The sequence below is a fragment of the Mytilus trossulus genome, chromosome 10 (assembly GCF_036588685.1).
Source record: "Mytilus trossulus isolate FHL-02 chromosome 10, PNRI_Mtr1.1.1.hap1, whole genome shotgun sequence".
Lineage (NCBI taxonomy): Eukaryota > Metazoa > Mollusca > Bivalvia > Mytilida > Mytilidae > Mytilus > Mytilus trossulus.
Window position 1 is genome coordinate 2,576,558 of NC_086382.1, and position 21,303 is coordinate 2,597,860.

Sequence of the window (21,303 nt, forward strand, 5' to 3'; positions counted from 1 at the left end):
AAGAAAATTCGACGTCATAATCGGATTTTAACCAATGAAGTAAATTTTTTTATACAATGGGTGCAGAAAGGGATAAATTGACGAAGAATTAGAGAATATCGTTTATCTAATTTTGTCATCATGATTGACACCATCTTTTGAAAAGAATGAAAATACTAATGTCATGTTATTCTATTCTTGAAATGAACACTGAACTAGTACACATTTTTATTAGGGGCCAGCTGAGGACCACCTCTGGGTGCAGGATTTTCTCACTGCGTTGAAGACCCATTGGTAGCTATCAGCTGTTATCTGTTCTTTGATGAGGTTGTTGTCTCTCTTTGATATATTCCCCATTTGAATTTCCATTCTCAATTTTACTGTTTGCTTGTTTATTAAATAATGCAGGTAAAAAATCCAACAGGAACAAATACTACTTATAGTTCAGTATGCTACATTTGTGTTTCTGTTGCTCGAGAAAACCTGTTACTGTGGACTCATTATAAATGATGGATTAACAATTTTCATGCATCTCATATGAATAGGTAAACCATGAGTTTAGATGGTTTTAGATGGCGACATATTTATACATTTTGCTTTTTCAGTAAACACTTCATCGGTTGATAAATACTTTAAACGTTTTGTGTATATCTTAATATTTTTACCTATGTTGAAAGACTTGCATAGAATCAAATCTTGAAAATACAAATTGTAAGATTTCCGTTGATATTTTGATAAATAGGTGCAATTTGGATACTCAGTGCTTATAATATTGTTGAAGACTGTACAGTGTCCTATAGATTCTTGACCTGTTAGATAATAGTCTTATTGGCAATGGTACCACATAAAAAAAGCTTTATTTTTTACATCATTCCCACAACATTTATAACCAGATCAAAATTTTAAACAACACTTACACACATATTTAGACTGTGAAAGAATTCATATTCATCATGTCATGAAATTGGTTTATACATGAATCAACTATTTGGTTCCTTTGAAGTCTTTACAGATAACATTGGAATTATTGCATTATATTTTCTGCAAAATGACTTTTTTTCATGCTGTTTTGAGATAGATGGCCCTTCAGTAACAGATGAAGAACAGACAGACCAATCTGATGTTGTATTTTGATGTATCTTAATAGGTCTCATTTCTTGAGAGACATTTAATGCCTTGCATGATGTTTTTTATATTTCATGCGTGACATTTAAGGTTTTGCCATGTTTTTTTTCTTCTGAAGTATATTGTTTGAACTGCACCCATTTTTAGTAACTCTGTCATTGACAAAATAAGGACAAATCATTTGTAAAGCAATTGCAACCCATGTTTGAACAAGAATGTGTCCCCAGTACACAGTACTCATCTGCACTATCATTTTCTATGTTCAGTGGACCGTGAAAATGGAAGAAAATCTCTAATTTAGCATTAAAATTAGAAAGATCATACCATAGGCAACATGTGTACTAAGTTTCAAGTTGATTGGACTTCAACTTCTTCAAAAACTGCCTTGACCAAAAACTTTAACCTGAAGCAGGACGAACGGACGAATGAAATAACAGATGATCGGAATAACTGACGCACAGACCAGAAAACATAATGCCCATAAATGGGGCATAAAAAGGATCATGAGAGAAAATCAATTAAATGACACCAATACCATAAAAAAAAATTATTATCATTAGACTACAAACATGAAGTCATACTAAAGGTGGTACCTAACACTTTCACTAAAATTAATTTGGCTTGTTTAATTTTCATAAAATTTTGACAAGTTTTTTCTTTGATCCTTTGACAAAAGTATAAAAATTTAAAAAAGATTGAACCAACCAATTTATCAGAAAAATTACACTGGTTGTATAGCAGTTTGACTTTGAGAAGCTTAATATTCCCTTAATATCACAACGTAATTAAAACGTTTAGCTGATTTTACAGAGTTATCTCCCTGTAGTGTTAGGTACCACCTTAAGTGTGCCTTTAAATGGGATCCATAGATAACTATCTTGTTCTTTTAGAGCATGTATCCAATAAGATGCCTGATTGACTTACAGCAACTTTCAAATGAAATTACAAAGTAGGAGCAGAGTAGTATAGACAGCAGTTTGGAAAAGATATCCATAGAATGATTTTACTGCTTTTAAGGTGTGCAGATACTCTTTTTGTTGTAATTAAAATAGCCTTCTTTTACTTTAGAGTATTTCTGAACTTACCCTAACCCATACCTAACTATAACACTAGCTCTAACCATAAAACATAACCCTAACCTAAAACATCCCCTAACCTAACCATTACCATGAATGAACCCTACTCCTAAAGTATAGGGACAATTAAAAGCACTATCGGTCTTTTGCAGCATGTTTCCAATTTAACTTGAAATGTTGTAATGAAGCCACACAATTATAAAACACAGACAACAATGACAACAATTTATTGACAATAAAGCTTTCAAATTAATAATATTACAAAATATAACAGAAAATTGCTAATAACAATAATAATATGTATGATGTATTCTGATAAGTGTATATATATATTGAGAAATGTAACTCTTGAAAATTCTTGCCTTTTTGAAAGCACTTAATTTTATAGATCTCATCTTTCACACTGAAAATTGGATTATTACCGTTAACAAATCTGTGACCTTGAAATTGTAGAATTTAAAATTTGGACAATTTTTTTTGTCAAAGTAAGGGTCTTTAAACATGTCTACTTTTTGTTCTGATATTGAACCTTTTGCAATTGTGGTCAAAAATTCAAAATGATTAAGATGATTTCATACCACCTTCAACACATGCAATTCTATTTGCAAATCTTGTAAACAAATGAAATCGACTAAAATTGAGAGCATGTGGTTATTTGGTATTTTTAAAAGCTATTTACTGTGTACTTTAGTCCAAATATTGCATGAGCATGAATATGGACTATGCCCAACTTTAAAGTTATACCTTGAATGTACATGTTCTTTGACTAGTTTTAAGACTTTAAATTTAATTAGTTCACATATCTGCATTGAAGTTTATTTATGCTGAAATTTCTTCTCAATCTATTGACAACCTTTCAATACAACGTTTTCAATACTTAAACACGCGAACTGAGTCAATGAAGTTACTTCATCCATCTGAGCTTAATCCAAGCAGTTTATATGGTTGTAATGTGGCACGGGGGGGTCTCAACATGGGATTTTGGGTACAGGTGTGCAGCTGGGATTTTAAAAACACCCCCCATTCATATATTGAATAATTGTGAAATCCCTACCTATACATATATTTCACAGCGAAATCATAACCCATTCATATATTTATGACCCATTGATATATCACAATCGGTCAATTACTACCTATTGATATATTTCCTCGGTAAAATTGCACCCCATTGATATATTTGACGGATCAAAAAAGGGACCCATTCCAGCGGCACATATGTATATACCTTTTTATAGGAAGAGACCCCCCCGTGTAATGTGGATTTTGGTGTAATGTCAATGACAGGGGCTCAAGACATTTTCAAAGAGCCATCTAGGTACATGTGTACTCTCAAGCAAGAAATTTCAAGAGTGACCTTCCTCAACTCTGAATCACATTTGACTGAGTAAATATCGGATATAAACATTCCTCATAACATTCCTGAATGTATAATACTTTTAGTACACTGTTCCATAGAATTGGAAAAAATATTATGTTCAATCAAAAGTGAACATTCTTGACCTCATGTCTGGCATAAATGATTTGGACATAGCTTGATAATTATTAATATCCCTCCCCTGTAAGTCTGATACAAATGTTTAAACGTATTTTCAAAATTATGATTTTTCCTAAATATTGATAATGTTTTTTACATCTGCCGTGGTTCTAAAACATCTTCCAAGTTTTTGACATGCATACCTAAAACCTTTGGTTCAAATAAAGCTTGTAAAATGGAGATTTTCATGTGTTAAATATAATTAGCAAAAATATGATAGTTCTTGGCCATCCCATACCATAACCAATATTCTCCTAAAATCTGGAGCAAGCAGCTATTAAATTTAGAATTATATATAGTTTATTAGAGGTTTTGCAAGGGCTAATCTTTATAATACATTGTATATGCAGAATATTCAGATTAAATTAAAACTTAGATGTGGGGAAAGCAACCATAAATATATCACCAACAAAAAACTATGGTCTTCAACAACAGTGCCTTTATCAGGGCTTAACTAGCCATACTGCAAGATTTGATTAATGTATGCCCTATCATGTTGCAAAAGAACATCATTTTCAAAAATTTAGATACCGGTTTTTATTTTTAAAATTTCTATCCAGGACATGTTATTGAGGGGCCTGATGGGTTATTTTCATTCTTTGTAATCAAGTTCATTTTCACTATCCCGATCCGTTTTTTTACAGCTTGTTTTTTTTTTAAATATTGATGATCCGTGATTATGGAAATTTATTTTCTGTGAATCGTGATTGACAAAAAATCAACTCTTGAATCCTGATGAGACCCCCCCTATCAGGCCCCTCATTTTTGTGTGTTGAATCGAAGTTTTCATGTGACTGAACTGAAAACATTAACTATTTTATCATCTGATCCTATATAGTTTTACAAGATATTTAGATTGGTACAACATAGAATACGTTTGATAGTATATGGCTACAATCTCACTATATTGCATAATTTCTTTGCTATATATGAACACTGAATAATTATATCAACTTCTATCAATTACAACCTTATCTTTATCAAACTCCAGAAAGGTATTATATAGGACACAAACACTTCAATCTACAACTTATACATGTAACAGGCTAAAATAATTCAGAATTTAACAACACTACTAAATTGAAAACATTACTAAATTTAAAGAGATCTTTGTATGAATATGAAACCAACTATTGTTTTTTTTTGCAGGCATAGGTTGAAAATATATTTATCAAATGTTGGCATAGGTTGAAGACACCATTAAAATGTGTTTCTCTTCTCATACTTTAGCAAAGAGATTTTTTTTTTATTTGCAATACAAATTGTATACGTCTTAAAAATTCATTCTCTCTATGATTAATTGATATATTGTTGCTGAAGTAGTATCTAAAGAGAGGGGTAGGAGGGATCCTGATCCCGAAATCCCCGGCTTAAAAACATGAAATCCTGAGGTCCCAAATTTGAATAACATTAAATCCTGGATCCCGAAATTTGAAAAAAAGAATTCCAGGATCCCGAAGGAATCCTGAAGTCTGAAGCTTAAATAAAAACACTCGATCCCAGAGTCCTGATAAAGGTCCTATCCCCCTCTCTAAAGAATGTTAAATTTTGAAAGTTTTCAATTCATCATTGTTAATCAATTTCTGGTTTTTTTTTTCAAATACCATTATTACTATAACTATCTCTACATTTCTATTATTTATTTTATTTCTATGGACTAATAAATAACCATCTATAAATTAACAGACTCTTAATCCTATGGCAGGTCAATATTTCATATAGATGAATGGAGGCAAAAAAGTACTGTAAATTCAGAAATTATTGTGAGGTTTTTATTATTGCTAAAAATGCGACAGAGTTGTTAATGCAATAAAATAAACTCGCATTTTGAAATGTTTTATATGAATTAAACAGAGTTTTTCTCTAAATCATAATTATTAAAATTGCATTTAAGTCTAAAATGACAAAATCGCAATAATAAATTCACGCAATAATTTCTGAATTTACAGTAATTGCATGAAATCTGAAGAAGGTGTCTATTATTCACAAACACATGCCATGGTCTTTATTGTGGCATAGAAAAATATCTGCATCAAATATTACTTTTATCACCTCTAACAGTGAATACTAGTTTCAAGTCACAGTAATCAATATGGAATGATACAAAGTTTTATGAAAAAAGTGAAGAAAAAATGTGGAAATCTTCAAAAAATCAAAGGGATATATAATATTGTCAATTTTTTTATTTTTATTAATTATTCAAATCAAAATCCACTTATTCTGAGACCTGTTATAATATTTAATGACTGTAAATGATTAACTTCAGCAATAAGGTTCGTGTTGTGAGTTGAGAATGAACATGGGAAAGAGAACTCAGATTATCAAATTGTGTTGGGGAATGTACAGTATTTTTTTTTCTTTTTCTATCTTGTATAAGTGCAAGAAAAAAGGTATAATTATCTTTTTCTTCACATAAAAATGTTATTTCCCTGTAAAAAAATTTAAGAATTGTAACTTGCAAACATATTTTTATAAGATATGGTATTAAAAAAATTTGGTGTGAAAAGAATATATATTAAGACAACTTTTAAAATAATTATTCAGCAGCTTAAATACTATCTTTTAAAAGTGATTGAAATATTCTACATGTGTTGCGCATACAATATTTGCATAGCTAAATAAACAACTTCAAACAAAACAAGTGTAATTTATCTAAGCTACTCAATACATCTTAATAAACATGTCTTGTTATGTCGTTTACTCATATGAACCAGACCTGCTGAAAATTGCACTTCAAGCCTTCAAGACTACATTTACAAATGTCTAAATATACTTGTTTTAAATTGTTTACATGAATTTGTTCCATAACATATAAATTCCTTAAACTTTATCAATAAGTAAAACATACACCATAAGTGCTTTATCACCAAGTTTAAATTTCACATTTTTTACAGACAAACTTGATTGTGTTGTTTTAATTCACTGATTTCCATGTCATTTTCGTTGGGGACATTTTTGATAGTCCTAATTGATAAATTAGTGAGAAATACCGCCCACTTTATACTAACGGAGGAGTAGCAGACTTCATAGTATCACATCAATGTATATATGTATCAATATCATAAGTCAACAGAGGAGAAACACAATTCTGGCCTTTATCATTTTACAATAAATATAATATTTTACACAGCAGAAGTATATTAATATGGTAATATGCAAGTGAGAAATTATAAGGTAAGAGTGAAGTTCAAAGGCTAAAGGTCAGCTGGTGTCTGACCCACACTTATCGACTGACACTGTTAACAAATCACCTGCCCTTTTCAAAGAAAATCTTAATAAATCATCATGCTGTCTTAATTAATATTTTTTCTAAAAATTTCTTCAGTTGACATAAATTTGCATTTTTTTTTTCAACAAAAAAAATAAATAAATAAAGTTGTCTCCCCTTCTTTCTAAACAGATTGCCTCCCCTTTATATTTCCCACAGCCTCCCTTTGAATTTCCCACAAGCATATTACCATTTACAGATAAGTTGTTAACACTGTCAGGTGACTTTTGTGTGGTTATAAGCTTTTCTTGGTTAACTCTGCTTTGCCATGCTTCGGTGGCTACCTTCCTTTTGGAAGTTCATATTTCTATAAACACTTGTGCCATACTAAATCGTGTTTCAAGGTCATGCATGATTATTATTAAACACTCCCAAATGTATTTTACTTCTTAAGCATTGAAATGTACGACTCATCAGCCTGTAGCTGGTAAATATAGCATATGCTTTCATTTTAGAGTTAACAGTTTGAAAAAAAAGATACTTCATAACACTGTCCCTACCACCTCCCCCAAAAATAAAAATAAACATAATTTCAGTGAAAAAGATAAAGAAAATACCATAAATATCAAAATTGAAAATGATCTTAATGACTCAAAACTAAGTTTGAAAAAATAACTAATCTTGATACTGTAGAATTTAGAAATGAACAGCTAACATGCTGAGCTTAATTTGATTTGTACATGCATTAATTATTGATAAATTGGAAAAAAATATTTTTAACGAATTTCTGAAGCAAACCCATCATGCAGTTCTCAATATATAAAATCTCTTAGGTTAAATTAATAAAAGTCCCATTTTTAAAAACACAGAGTATGTGAAGCATGGCAAAGCAGAGAAGACAAAATAATCTGGCAAATAAAAGCATGAGAATGTTTTCTGTCAGACACCACCAACACCTTTCAAATCTTCATTCTGAAAATATAAAAGGGAGGTAAGCATGTTAGAAAATTAGAGAAGATAAAATCCCAATAAGAAAACTACATACCCATGCTAAAAACCAATTTCACCAATAAATTTAACATTTGATAGCTCAAATATCATAGATAATCCATGATATATCTCGTTTGTCCCTATTTAACTTCTTCACTGGTAATATTTATAGCTTGATGCATGGAATATCAAAGTTAATAGTACACCACAACGTGTATATGGTTAAAGGTATTAGAATAAAAAAGCTATTAAATTCAAAATAAGAAAATTGGATAAAAAAAATTCATCCTGACACTATAAGAACAAATCCTTCAACCATATACACATACATATATATGATCTCCAATAAACTGTCTGGTATCAGGGGACATTACTCTTTACACTACAGAGACCAGCACATGAAGCAAACAGGTATTCAAATGTCTGAAAAGGGATGCCCAGCTTTTATTTTTTTATGCCAACATATAACAATAACAGAAGCACATTTACAAGTATGCATAAAGAAAAGAATATAAAAATTATTAAAAGATAATAACCAAGACTATAAAATGTTTTAGTAGTTACTGTAAAGCACTGTATCCCTATTCCTTGGGAAGTCTGCACTGTTAGCCAAATCATTATTCATTGTCTTTTGATGTCAGATAAAAAATATTCTGTCCACTTTCTTTAAAAACCATGAACGTTTCACAAAGTACTTGAGGTCTTATAAAACTTTAACTTACAGACTAAATCAAAATTTTACTTTCACTACAAAAGTTGCAAGCTACACAAAAATGATCTGCATCAGATTAAAATATGTTTGCAGTTATTGTAAACATTAGACCTTATTGCTATATGAGAATCAGTGACACTTGACCCCAGAATCTTCAACATTTGAAAAATTGAAGTCATCCAAAAGTCACATATCCTTTACAGCATCAAGACATTTTCTATTACGAATTCAATGGAACCTTTGAGATGTCAAGTAATGGTCAACACATAGATATAAGGTTTATTCTCAAGTATGACCTCCAAAAACTAAGTCACTTGCATGAGATTAAAATTGAATAGTCACTTCCACTGAGTGATTAATAATCTATGTATAATCTCAATCTAATAAATATAATAAAATTGATTTCAGAACTTTTAAAATATTTTAAACTATTTATGACTGTCAATAAGTTGAATCCCTTCCTGGCTATGATTTTTAAATCAAGAGAGTTATCTGATACAAACAGAACTATGAAATCTTTTTTTACAGCAAAGTAAGGTACTAGCCATTTCCATTAAAAGAGGTTGGTGCCATAACTTAAGTTTAAGAAAGATTAATCTGTAATTAGATAATTTGCCCCTAAATCAAATGAGCATGGCCATACATAGATGTGATTCAAAAGCCCAAGGGCGGATCCAGCCATATTAAAAAGGGGGGAGGGGTTCCAACTATATCTCTCAATTCAAATGCATTGCTCGTCCAAAAAAAATGGGGGGTTCCAACCCCCAGACCCCCCCCCCCCCTGGACACTCCAGTGAAGCTCATTCTAATAAGGACAAATAACATAACATCAACAATTTTCCTATTTGATTGATTCAGTGTTAGTGTTAATGCCACATTCAGCACTACTGAATATATTGTGGCAGGCAGCTTTAATTGATAGAGGAAGTTTGAGTGTTGAGTGGGCACCACCAACCTTAAGTAGAAAAACTGAAAACCCTGGTCAAGCAAGATTGTAGTTTAACGCATGTTGGTTTTCAGCTCACAACCTTAGTGTTGACAGGCTGGTGATACAGTAAAAAAACTACTTTTACCATTTGATCGCTATTTGTGGCACATGCAGTATTTTTAAGTTTATTTTGATATCAATTTTGCAAAAGCAATATGTGTAGAAAGAAGCCTCAGCTTAAGTCCTTTCTAGACATTAAATGACATGGTATCATTCCATCATGAAAGGGCTGATTTCTTTCTTTTTCTTTTTTAACTTGACTTACATGTATTATCTTGTGGCAGAGAGGTGGTCAGTGGTCCTACATAATTTGATGTTATACTTGACTTACATGTATTATCTTGTGGAGGTGAGGTGGTCAGTGGTCCTACATAATTTGATGTTATACTTGACTTACATGTATTATCTTGTGGAGGTGAGGTGGTCAGTGGTCCTACATAATTTGATGTTATACTTGACTTACATGTATTATCTTGTGGAGGTGAAGTGGTCAGTGGTCCTACATAATTTGATGTTATACTTGACTTACATGTATTATCTTGTGGAGGTGAGGTGGTCAGTGGTCCTACATAATTTGATGGAAACATTCCTTCTTGTCCGTTAACTTCCCCTTTCCACCAGTTCGGGTCGTCTTTATTTAAAACATTTATAACAGAATCTTTATGGAATGTTAATTCATCCTCGTGTTGTGCAATGTATGGGTAAACAGCTAACACTTGCTCAACTGAAAATAAGAAATTTGAAAATATATAAATTTAGAAGAATGCTACTGTGTGATGCTTTATCATTTGATATAGTTTATCAATGTATTTTAGTTTTAAACATATTTATTTATAGTGGATTGGGAAACAAGTTTTGCAACTTATATTAATCCCTTTCCACTTTGCAGGTGCGAGTGCTGCATTGTAGCGGTATTAGCCTACTCTTTTTCGAAATCTACAAGGGTGTCTTTAACTTGCAAGAGATATGTCTCTCTCTTAACACGGGTCAGCCATTTATCGTCCCCTTCCGACGGACTATCATTTTTTCCTTAATTCTACTCGCAAATGGTGTCAAGGGAGAGCCAAAAATTGAGTTCCTGAAATTTTCATCCCGAACGGGAATCGAACAAGGAACCTTTGTGTTAGTAGTCCTATGCACTAACCACTACACCACGGCTCTCAACCTATTTTATTAGAGTACCACCACAGGTGTCATATCTAGAACAGAATCCACCCTTCCAGAGTCTGCCTTTGAGACTGGTTTGAGTTGCTCACACTTAAAATAGTTTCTATATATAGTTTTGTGTCCTGTTGTTTTCTTTTGGTTATTTTTGCCACGGAATGTGAGTTTTTTTGTAATTTTTATATCATCAATGAGTCTATGATTGTCATGTATATTATATTCAGACTTAAAGAGTTTATCCTACAGAACTATACTTCTAGTAGAACTTACTAAATGATGGCTGTGGTGTGACTGCTGGAGATATACTGGGCTGAAAACAGAAAACGGAAAAAGTTAATTTTGCTAATTATGAATATTCTTTACTAAAAATTTGTTGCAGACATTAAAATTTATCAGCTATTATTGGAATTTCCAAGTGGAAAAAGCAACCACTTGCCAAATAACCAAAATAAGTGCATATTTTTTCAATACATGAATTAGATTATTTTTTTTAAAACAACAAATATGAATTGTTAAACTATGCTCTCTTATAATACCATTGTTTAATGTGACAAATATACATGAACATGACAATATATCAGTAGGTTTTCTATCAAGCAGGAAATAGAACATCAAAGGAACATAAAAACCATATAGGTTTGGTGTCATATATTATGAATTCAGATATTATTGTGAGGTTTTAAAAGTAAAAATGCTATGTCAAGCATAACATTTTATTTGGTCTTGACCTATTAACTACTAAACCTTCTCCTCTCCTTTTCAAATTTACGACACAGAAAGATCAGAACAAAGTATATCATTATCTTTATGACATTTTATTTACATCAATACATACAACTGATACAGCTGGGGTAGGTGTCAGACGTTGGTCTTGTTCTGGTTTTTGACCTTGTAGAGTATTATCAGGTGTTGAGCGAGATCCTCCTGAGGCTCCCAAAAGTTTGACGTAATTTGCTGGAAACCATCCAATTTTCTTCTTTTGCCCTCTAGCCTGAAAATGATAATGTATTCTTATTTTTTCTATCTGATTAAGAAGCAAGTTGCAATTCATAAATGGAGAGATAGCTAATTTTGGAAACAAAAGGAATTTCTTTGGATAAAATACAAATTCTGAATCTCCTAAAATTCTAACATTTTATATTGCATGAGTAAGTTATTACAATTTACAAAGGAAGATTAGTTATAACTCTAATTCTCTTTTTCTTAGAATATTGGGATTTTCCTTCCATTTCTTTATTAGCATACCTGATTTTGCAGACAAATATTAATTCCCCATTTATCCAACTACTTTTAATTTTTTTCCTTACTTAAATAACCCATATCAAGTTTTTATCAAAGGGAAGTAACACCTACCTGTAACTCTCCTTCCCACCATCCACTGGGACTTTTCTTCCGTACTTGTATCACCTGACCTGGTTGTAAGGACAACTGTTCTGGACCTGTGGCACTGTAGGCTGCTATCACTGATGCTATTTCTATAAAATATATAAATAAAAAGAACTGTCATAGATATAGGAAGATGTAGTATGAGTGCCAATGAGACAACTCTCCATCCAAATAACAATTTAAAAAATAAACCATTATAGGTTAAAGTACGGCCTTCAACACGGAGCCTTGGCTCACACCGAACAACAAGCTATAAAGGGCCCCAAAATTACTAGTGTAAAACCATTCAAACGGGAAAACCAACAGTCTAATCTATATAAACAAAACGAGAAACGAGAAACGAGAAACACGTATAAAATACATACACAAACGACAACTACTGTACATCAGATTCCTGACTTAGGACAGGTGCAAACATTTGCAGCGGGATTAAACGTTTTAATGGATCCAAACCTTCTCCCTTTTTCTGAAACAATAGCAATACATCGCAACATAGAAAAACATATGTCATGTATTCATCAATGTGACATTATAAATATGATGTAATTCAATTAACTTAACAGCACTAAAAAACGTCCCTACCCACTAAATCTTTGACCTGGAACGCCTATACCCACTAAATCTTTGACCTGGAACACCCTACCCACCAAATCTTTGACCTGGAAGTCAGTATGCCATCTTCACTAATAAAATATGGTTTTAAAGCTTTCATATCAAATTGCTGTGTGTCAGACATGCTGTGTATATAGACAACCTTAATGATGTACACTACCTCTTGTGTAGTATTATTTCTCCGCCACAAAATAGCACAATAGTGCTGAAAATGGCTTTAAACACCAATCAATCAATCAATCTAATGTAAATATTTACAGGGTAATTACATGTGATAAATATTTCCTATAGTTCTCTATAGTTACATCCATGTTATTTGGTATTTGGTTTGCAGTTGTATCATTAGAAATATTATCACATCTCCTTTCTTTTTCTTATAAAATGTGCACTTTTTATCATTTTCATAGAAAAATCAAATTTAAGCCGTTTGAACTACAAAATATTGTGGATGTCCATATATTTTGAAATTTCTTACTGTTTATAAACTTTGCACATATATTTTAAACATCTTTACACAATAATCTCTTAATATTTTTATACATGTACTACAATCAGTGTTTTCCATTCGGCATTTAAGCCGGGTTTGCCGACCACCTTCTTTTCAAAGCCGACCACCTTTCCATTTTAGGAGGTGGTCGGCTTTTTTTCAAAATTCCGGATTTTTTTTCGGTTCCGCACCGTAAAAGTTTAAATACTTATCGCGCCTCGCAGTTTGTTTTCATTAAAAAAATGGCGGATCGTCAAATTTCAATGTTTTCTTATATTAATCGGGTGAATGGAAAGGCAGATGACGATGGTGATAAGGAAAATTCTAAGCCATATAAGTCAACTTAAACGGATAGTTGAATTGAAATTGTTGAAATTGAAAATAAAGTATCAAAACAACAGTAACAGCACACAGGTGATCGCGAAGATAAACAGGTTGGGAACAATCCCAAAATGAGGGATATCCCTCAAATGAGGGACTGTCCATCAGGCAAGGGGTCATATTACATTTCATTAAAAGGTTTCCCCTCATCTGTTTCTTTTTAAATGCACCCCTCATAAAAGGGATAGTCATTACATTGAGAGGTTACCCCCTCATTTGAGGGGGTGATAAATATGAACAGGACTTTTAATGGATAATCGTCACAGAAGGATATTACTGTTCTGTGTGCCAAAAATACAGCACTAAAGCGAGGAACAGAACAGACACTTTGTTCGATAGGCCATGCATTAGCAGACTTCGTAGGAAGAGGGAGTCCTGCAACAGCAATTATCAGGGGCGGATGCAGGAATTTTCCAAAGGGGGGGTGCTATCCCAGGGCAAAGGGGGGTGCAAAACATATGTCCCGATACAAATGCATTGATCGGCCAAAATAAAGGGGGGGGTGCGAACCCCCGGAACCCCCCCTCTGGATCCGCCACTTATTATGAACTGCTATCCGATATGCACAAAACTAATTTGTCAAATCATTTAATGAAAAGCTGGTAGTGATAGCAGAAGAATGGTTCAATTCCATTAAATGTGAATACAATACTTATCCTTCCATTTGTGACCCCAACCCACAGTAAAACTGAAAAAAATAAACCCCGCTGAAAACGTTAAAAAAATCAACCGGTTGCAAGTGTTTTTTTTCAAAACACCCACCTTACCTTAGTGAAAAAAGGAGAACACTGACTACAATTTATATGATTACTATTGTCCTTTACACTTTTCCCCCTAAATACTTCCTAGTTTCAGGTAAAGTATATGTTCATCATCTTCTCATAACATGAGACAAGATATCCAAAGTATAAGTCCTAATCATGATTGTTTTTTTTTAATATTTAGATGTCTTTTCCCACCAAACATCCTTTTCAAAAACTTGTATGTAGTGTATATATTACAAACTCACAACCCTTATATTTTACTGAAATTGAGATTTAATTTTAAAAGCATACTGAACTGAAAAAAGACAATTTATGAAAAATACTTTTTACTATTTTCTTTCAAGAGCGTTCATCCTTTTGATTCAATTTATCAAAATCTCGTCATTTATCAAGATTGTGTCTGATGAGTTTTACCGGAAACTGAGACAATTTACATCCTTTACAAGTACTGACCTGGTTTTTTAGGTGCTCCTGCCTTCTGCTGTGCCGTTTGTTGTGACTTCTGAAAAATATAAACAGGATTAAAATCAAATGTCCCTATACATTATACATTGTACATGTGCATACTTAGTTTCACAAGTAACTACTTCCTTTCACAAATAATTACCTGATTTATGGCCATTTATTATACTAATTGAATGATAAATTTCCTTTACAAACAAGAACTACAAAGAAAGGCATTTAAAACTTTGTAATTTGACTTTTATAATCAGTTGAAAAATAAAATTACATCATATAGTATCTCGACATTTTGCAGTTAGCAAAGATTGGTTAAAAGCATTAGAAAAAGGAGGCTTGTTTAAAAAAAAAAAATTGTGATAAAAGAATGTGTCCCTCTGTTGTAAGACTGACACCTTAAAATCGATGTTTAGTTTGTGGCCATAAATTGTGGACACTCATAAAAATAAGAAAAAGAGGTGTAGGCGTATATGTTGCCAAGTCAGCAATTATATAATGTACTTACAAAAATTTGTAAAATTTCTTCTATGTTTTACTGATATGCATTTTATCTTTTATCAAAATAAAAAAATCATTTCTATGTTTAAATTAATCATGAATAATGGAAATAAAATCAATAAATACCTCTTACATCTAAAAAAAATCCCCCAAAACTAACTAAATTTTGAATCAATAATTGATTTTTAAGTTTTTTAACTATAAAAACTTCCTGAAGATTTATATTTAACATGCATTCAGAAGTTAATTGTCATGTTTTATTTTTAGGAGAAATATGGATCTTCTTTACTCAAATAGGTCAATAATTTAAATTTGAAAAATACATTAAACATTACTATAGAATTAAATTCATTAAAGAGTCACCCCTGTAACAAGTAAAACATAAGGGTTTTCACTCTTTCCATTTATTTTTTAGTTTAAAAAAGAATGTTTTTCCATTCCTAAATATCAATTTTGGTTTTTATAGTGTGTATGAGATGAAAAGGTAATGTCCCAAAACTATGATTCTACAAATAATAATAAATTGTGCCATAATTCAATATCCTCCCCCATTTTTGTTTGACCAAGATAGTATATTAGCCAGATTTACAACTGATGATTAACTTTAAAACATTTCAAGTGTCCTATAAACTGTTCAAACATAATTTAATTCAATAAACAATTTCAATTGAGTACACTCAAATTTGGCAGATACAGATTTTAATAATAAGATATCATAAAAATTTGTGTTGATCCAATATATAGATGTGGTATGAGTGCCAATGAGACAACTCTCAAGGCACAATTTGTAAAAGTAAATCATTATAGGTCAAAGTACCGTCTTTTAACACAGAGCATTGGTTCACCCTGAAGTGGGTCTCATTGGGGTCTAAGCCTGACACAGGATTGCCAATTTTTTGTAAGCGTGACACATGAAAGTCAAATTATTGTGTCGTGAAAATGGTAAATGAGGTCTAACAGGACCTGGGAAATGACAAAAAAAATGAGAATTGCTAACGTACATAGTGTAAGCGGGATACGGGAATCTGACAAAACAGTAAGCAGGATCCAGGATCAGAGCAAACTATACAATGTATAACCCAAACAGGTTCTCTGATGAATACCAAATGAACTCTTCATTCAGGAACCAGTACTTTTTATGGGTTTTTATATTTTTTCAATCAATCTTAAGTAAGAGGTCTCAGTCACTCGGTATGGTAATCCTACCACAACTACTTATAAATTTAAGTGTTATAACAAAATACAAGGCATACCAAGAAAAAAATGGGAGACGACTACAATTTGGTGCAAAATATTAATTTGAAATTAAAGAGTTTTGGACACAAGGATCTCTGTGCATCTGTGCTTGACAGGAGGGAATTGAAAACAATCTTGTTACTATGGTAACTGTGGATATTTTAGACTACATATTTTGCATCATATTATTTCATGGTCGTTTAAGCAATAATGGTTATGGTCGTATTTTAAAAAGATAAGCAAGGAGGCCTTGTGATCATAAATAGCTTGGTAATCTCAATATGAACAAAAATACTTCTTTATTTTTGCATATACATATTAACAAATCAATGAAGTTTTTTAAGAATGCAGACATAATCAAACGATGAATTTATTTATTAAACATTTTGTCACAAATCTATATAAAGAGCAAATCAACCCTGAAATAAACAACATTTGGTTATTAATGGAAACTGCTTATATACCAAATATTTTCAATAGAAATACATTTAAACATGTAATTGAGTAATTAAACAAACAGTGCCTAAAAAGAATCATGTTGAGTGTTAGTTGATGTAAAAACAAAGCTTTAAAATTTGAGCATTGAAGATGGCGTAGTTTAATTGCCTTAGAAAATCCATTATAACAGTGAATGGGCAGTTGCTTACAACAGCTAGCATTGGATGTTAAGAGCAAGTTTTGCATGGTTTAAGAGTGCTTCAAACTTTTGTTGCTGGAAATTAAATTTGCAAAATTGATAATTCTAATTCTAAGTAATAAAATTTCTGATTTTTTATAAACTGAATGAAGACACAATTTTGACAGCAACCCTAAAATTGTACACAACCTTGCATGGTGGCCCCAGGCAATAGTCTAGCCATATCCCAACTGCATGCTCCCAGTTAGCTTAATTTAAATACTAAGGTCATGTGATGGATCAGGATAACCAATGGAATGCTTCTAAGATGATCATGTGTGTAATTAGCATAATGAACTTTGACCTTCTGCCTGTGCTGCTGGGAGGTGCAGTGTAGGATATTAAAGAATTGTATACCTGGTCCAAGTCTGACACGAAAAAAGTTGACTGACTAAACTGTGTACTGGTCAAATCTTCTTCATTTTCATTTGACTCAAATGTATTTTCTACATCAGGTTGTTCATTTCCAATCACTAGAACTTCTTCTGGAGTTGGACTTGAAAGACTTTTGGTTTTATCTTCTATATTCCAATCAGGGCTACAAATCTCATAATCAAATCCAAGTTTTTTCCTCAATGGAGATCCAACCTCTTCATACATATTATCATCTTCTGCAGTCAGAACTTTCTCCTCATTAGAATTATCATCTCTGGATATATTGTTAAGTGCATTGTTAGCTGGTACTGAAACCGAATTTGGACTTGTTAAAAGTGCATCATTATTATTTTTCTTGGCTACAGCATCTTCAGAATTATTCTCATATTCAGAAGGCATACTATCATATAAACCTGGTTCAAAATCTACACCTAAACTATCCTCATTTCTCGTCTTATCAATTTGCTGAAACTGAATCTGAAAATCAGTACTATTTAAGCCTAGAGCAACAACATTCTCCTTGTCTGTAACAAGCTGTCCACCTGTTTTAGCTTCATCCAATCTTGCATTCTCTGAAGAACCAGTACCTCCAATTCCTAGAAAATCATCATAAGTCTGGGTTCCATCTGGTTCTGTGGGTTCTAGTGACTGAGTAGGAATATCTATTTTTGGTCTGGTTAAATCTGGTGAAGTTTTACCACCAATGCCAATAAAATCATCATAAGTCTGGGTCCCATCTGGTTCTATTGGACTGGATTCCTGTACAGGCTGGTTAGTAGGTTTTTTACCATCAACTGGAAGATCTAAATACAGATTAGGTGTAGTAGAACTGTTCTGAACACCTACTGGTTCATAAAAATCTCCTAATTCTACTTGCTCTTTTGACTTACTAGACACTGGTTCCTCATATAATACAGTATCACCAATATGTTCCATTGATTTAGAAAAATCTCCACTTCCTATTGAGTCACTCTTTTTTCTAAATGGCCAAAATGACTTCTTTGTCCCTTTTGTTTTTGGATCCTCTACACTTGATAAGTTTTCGACAGATTTTGCTCTTTCTTTCATTTTTTTCTTTGTCCTTCTTTGGGGTATAGGTAAAGAGTTATCCTCAGTGTCTGGCATGGTATTTGATTTTTTCTCTTTTTTATTGTCTGCCTTTTTAGTTTTTTTATCACCCCCCTTTTTGTCTTTTTCACTTTTTGCTTGTGTTCCACTGCGATCTGGCAAGGCAGGTGGCACATCATCTGCTACTTCACTACCTGAGAAAGGAGATAACTCTTCCACATTCCCAGAAGGTGAATTATCTCCCTTTAGTGTTATTTCCTGACTAATTTTTCTTTGCCGTTTAGGTCTCTGAGGAGGAAGAGGAGGAGCCTTTTCATCGCTAGCTGATTTTTCAATTTCAGAAATGTCAAGTTTTGGTGCCTCAGCCACTTGAAATCTGACCTTTTTCTTTGAGGGAGCTGGGGGTCTAGGAGGGGCAGCGTTCTTGGTCTGATCAACTGACACAACTCCTTTTTTGCTGTCTAATTCTTTCCTTGCTGCAATAATTTCAGAAATATCTTCATACATATCTCCATGCGTGTCTTCCACTTCTTTTGGCGGAGTTTTAGGTATGACCTCTTCATATAATCCAGGATCAAAAGTATCAAACTGACCAGTACTGAAACTATCAAACTGACCAGTACTGAAACTATCAAACATGTCTGTACTCTGTGCAACTGGTGTAGTGTTTATGTTATCAATCAGGGAAGATGATGATGGCATGTCTGTACTCTGTGCAACTGGTGTAGTGTTTATGTTATCAATCAGGGAAGATGATGATGGTATCATGTTCTCGTTGCCATCACAATCAAGTCCTATATTAGAATGTTCTTGGTCTTTGTCAAAACTAAATTGTGCACTATCCATCCCGTCATCTGTTGTAGTATTCTGGTATGCTTTATTATTATTCACTTCACTGTCTGTAAAACTTCCAACGTCAAAATTAGCATCAAATTGTTCAAAAGCATTTCCAGTGATTTGATTATCTCCCTTAGTTAAAGTGCCTGTACTTCCTTCAGCACTAGGAATGGTTGGAAAGAATGACTTGACACTCATATTTTCTCCCAGGGCTTGTTCACCTGCAGTCATTGAATCATCAGTTGGACCACCTAGTCCCAATCCAGACATTGGCTGGTCTAAGGGAGAACAGCTGCCATCAGTAGGGCTAAGTTCCACTACAGGCAATATTTGGGCCACAGGATTTGTCAACTCTCCTAAAGACACAGGTGGAGTATCAGGACTCTCCAATACATCAGAATTAATAGATGATTCACTGTCTTTACGCTTCTTTTTTGTTTTTTTCTCACCTGATCTTTGAAAGAATTTAAAAATAGATTTCTTTTGTTTTGTTTTGACATTCTCAACTTGCAGTGTCGTGGGTGGAGTCTGATTGACTGATGACACAGCATTAGAATCAACACTTTCATGTGCAATATTTGATCCTGAAACATTTATATCAACCCTATCTAAGGCTGAAGAAACAGGTTCAAAGTTTGCAAATAAATCAACATTTTCATTCTGACCCAATGAATTATCAAAATCGGCAACAAAATCAACATTTCCGCTCTGTCCTGAAAATCCCCTGGTGCTGGCAAAAGGATCTTGATCAAAACCACTGGTAAAACTTTCAGAATTTGCAATAGCTGGGTTGAAATTTGAAACTGCTGATAATGTAGTATCAGTTGATAATGAAGTGGTACCAGTCTCACATGCACTGGTACTGACAACTGATGCAGTGGTACCAGTTTGTGAAGCTGTTTTGGTACCTTCACTACTGGTACCCATGACCAAGTTTTGATCAACAGAAGAATATAACTGGCTCTGTGCAAAACCATCTTGATTGTCATCTGATTTATTATGTAAATCTGATGATCCAAATCCAGCAAAGGGGTCATCACCAAAATCACTATATGTATTTTGTGGTCCGTCTGGTTTGCCAAACGTGTCATTTCCAAATGGATCTGAAGTAAATGGGTCTAAACTAAACTGCGGAGTAGAAAAAGGATCCTCTATGAAAGTGTCATCACCTTGACTAGATATTTGGTCTAATGGTCTAACATTTTCAGGACTAGCCATCTGGTCTATTTGAGTTTGAGTTGGACCAACATTAGGTTTGTTAAAGTAGATCCCTTCTTTAGATAACTCTGTAATGGATATACGACTCGCCAGAAGTCTTTGAACACTGGGTAGTGATTCCTGTGAAACAGACAACATTGGTTCAATGTTTGACCTTTGTTAAGGGACCAGGGTCTTTTGTTACTAACTCATAAGCCCTTAAAATTCAATTACATCAATCTAAATTTTAGTATTTGAGATTTTATCTGGGTGATTTTAAATTTTTAAGCAGACAACAGATAGCAATAGGTATATAGTTAAAATGAGGATATTGAATATTTTTATTATATAGATAATTTTTTTTATATAAATCGTAAACAACCATTACTTTAAAATTACTTATACTAAACTGTTTGAGTTACAGAAAACTTTAACTTTAGTTATTATCCTTTATGGCTTGCTAAAAAAAAAAAAGAGAAAAAAAACAAATTGGAACCCTGTGAAAAAAATCAAATCTGTCCAAAATAGAAGATTCAATTTATGAATTT

The 21,303-nt window shown here is 32.7% G+C and overlaps 1 protein-coding gene and 1 long non-coding RNA gene across 3 annotated transcripts in view; both read right to left on the bottom strand.

Moving 5' to 3' along the window:
- The window catches only part of LOC134686726 (intersectin-1-like), a 62,153-nt gene that overhangs the window by 18,092 nt on the left and 22,758 nt on the right, over positions 1–21,303 (bottom strand). For both annotated transcript variants that reach the window (XM_063546431.1, XM_063546432.1), the window contains exons 28-32: positions 14,863–14,911; positions 12,133–12,254; positions 11,615–11,770; positions 11,050–11,089; positions 10,145–10,339 (exon numbers count right to left, since the gene is read on the bottom strand). In XM_063546431.1, coding sequence (XP_063402501.1) covers positions 10,145–10,339; positions 11,050–11,089; positions 11,615–11,770; positions 12,133–12,254; positions 14,863–14,911 — 562 coding nt within the window. The remainder of the gene's footprint in view (positions 1–10,144; positions 10,340–11,049; positions 11,090–11,614; positions 11,771–12,132; positions 12,255–14,862; positions 14,912–21,303) is intronic.
- Positions 6,799–9,998, bottom strand: LOC134686727 (uncharacterized). Its single transcript, XR_010101654.1, has 2 exons — positions 9,947–9,998; positions 6,799–7,897 (listed from the first exon to the last, which is right to left on the bottom strand). It is a non-coding gene; the product is annotated as an uncharacterized LOC134686727 (long non-coding RNA).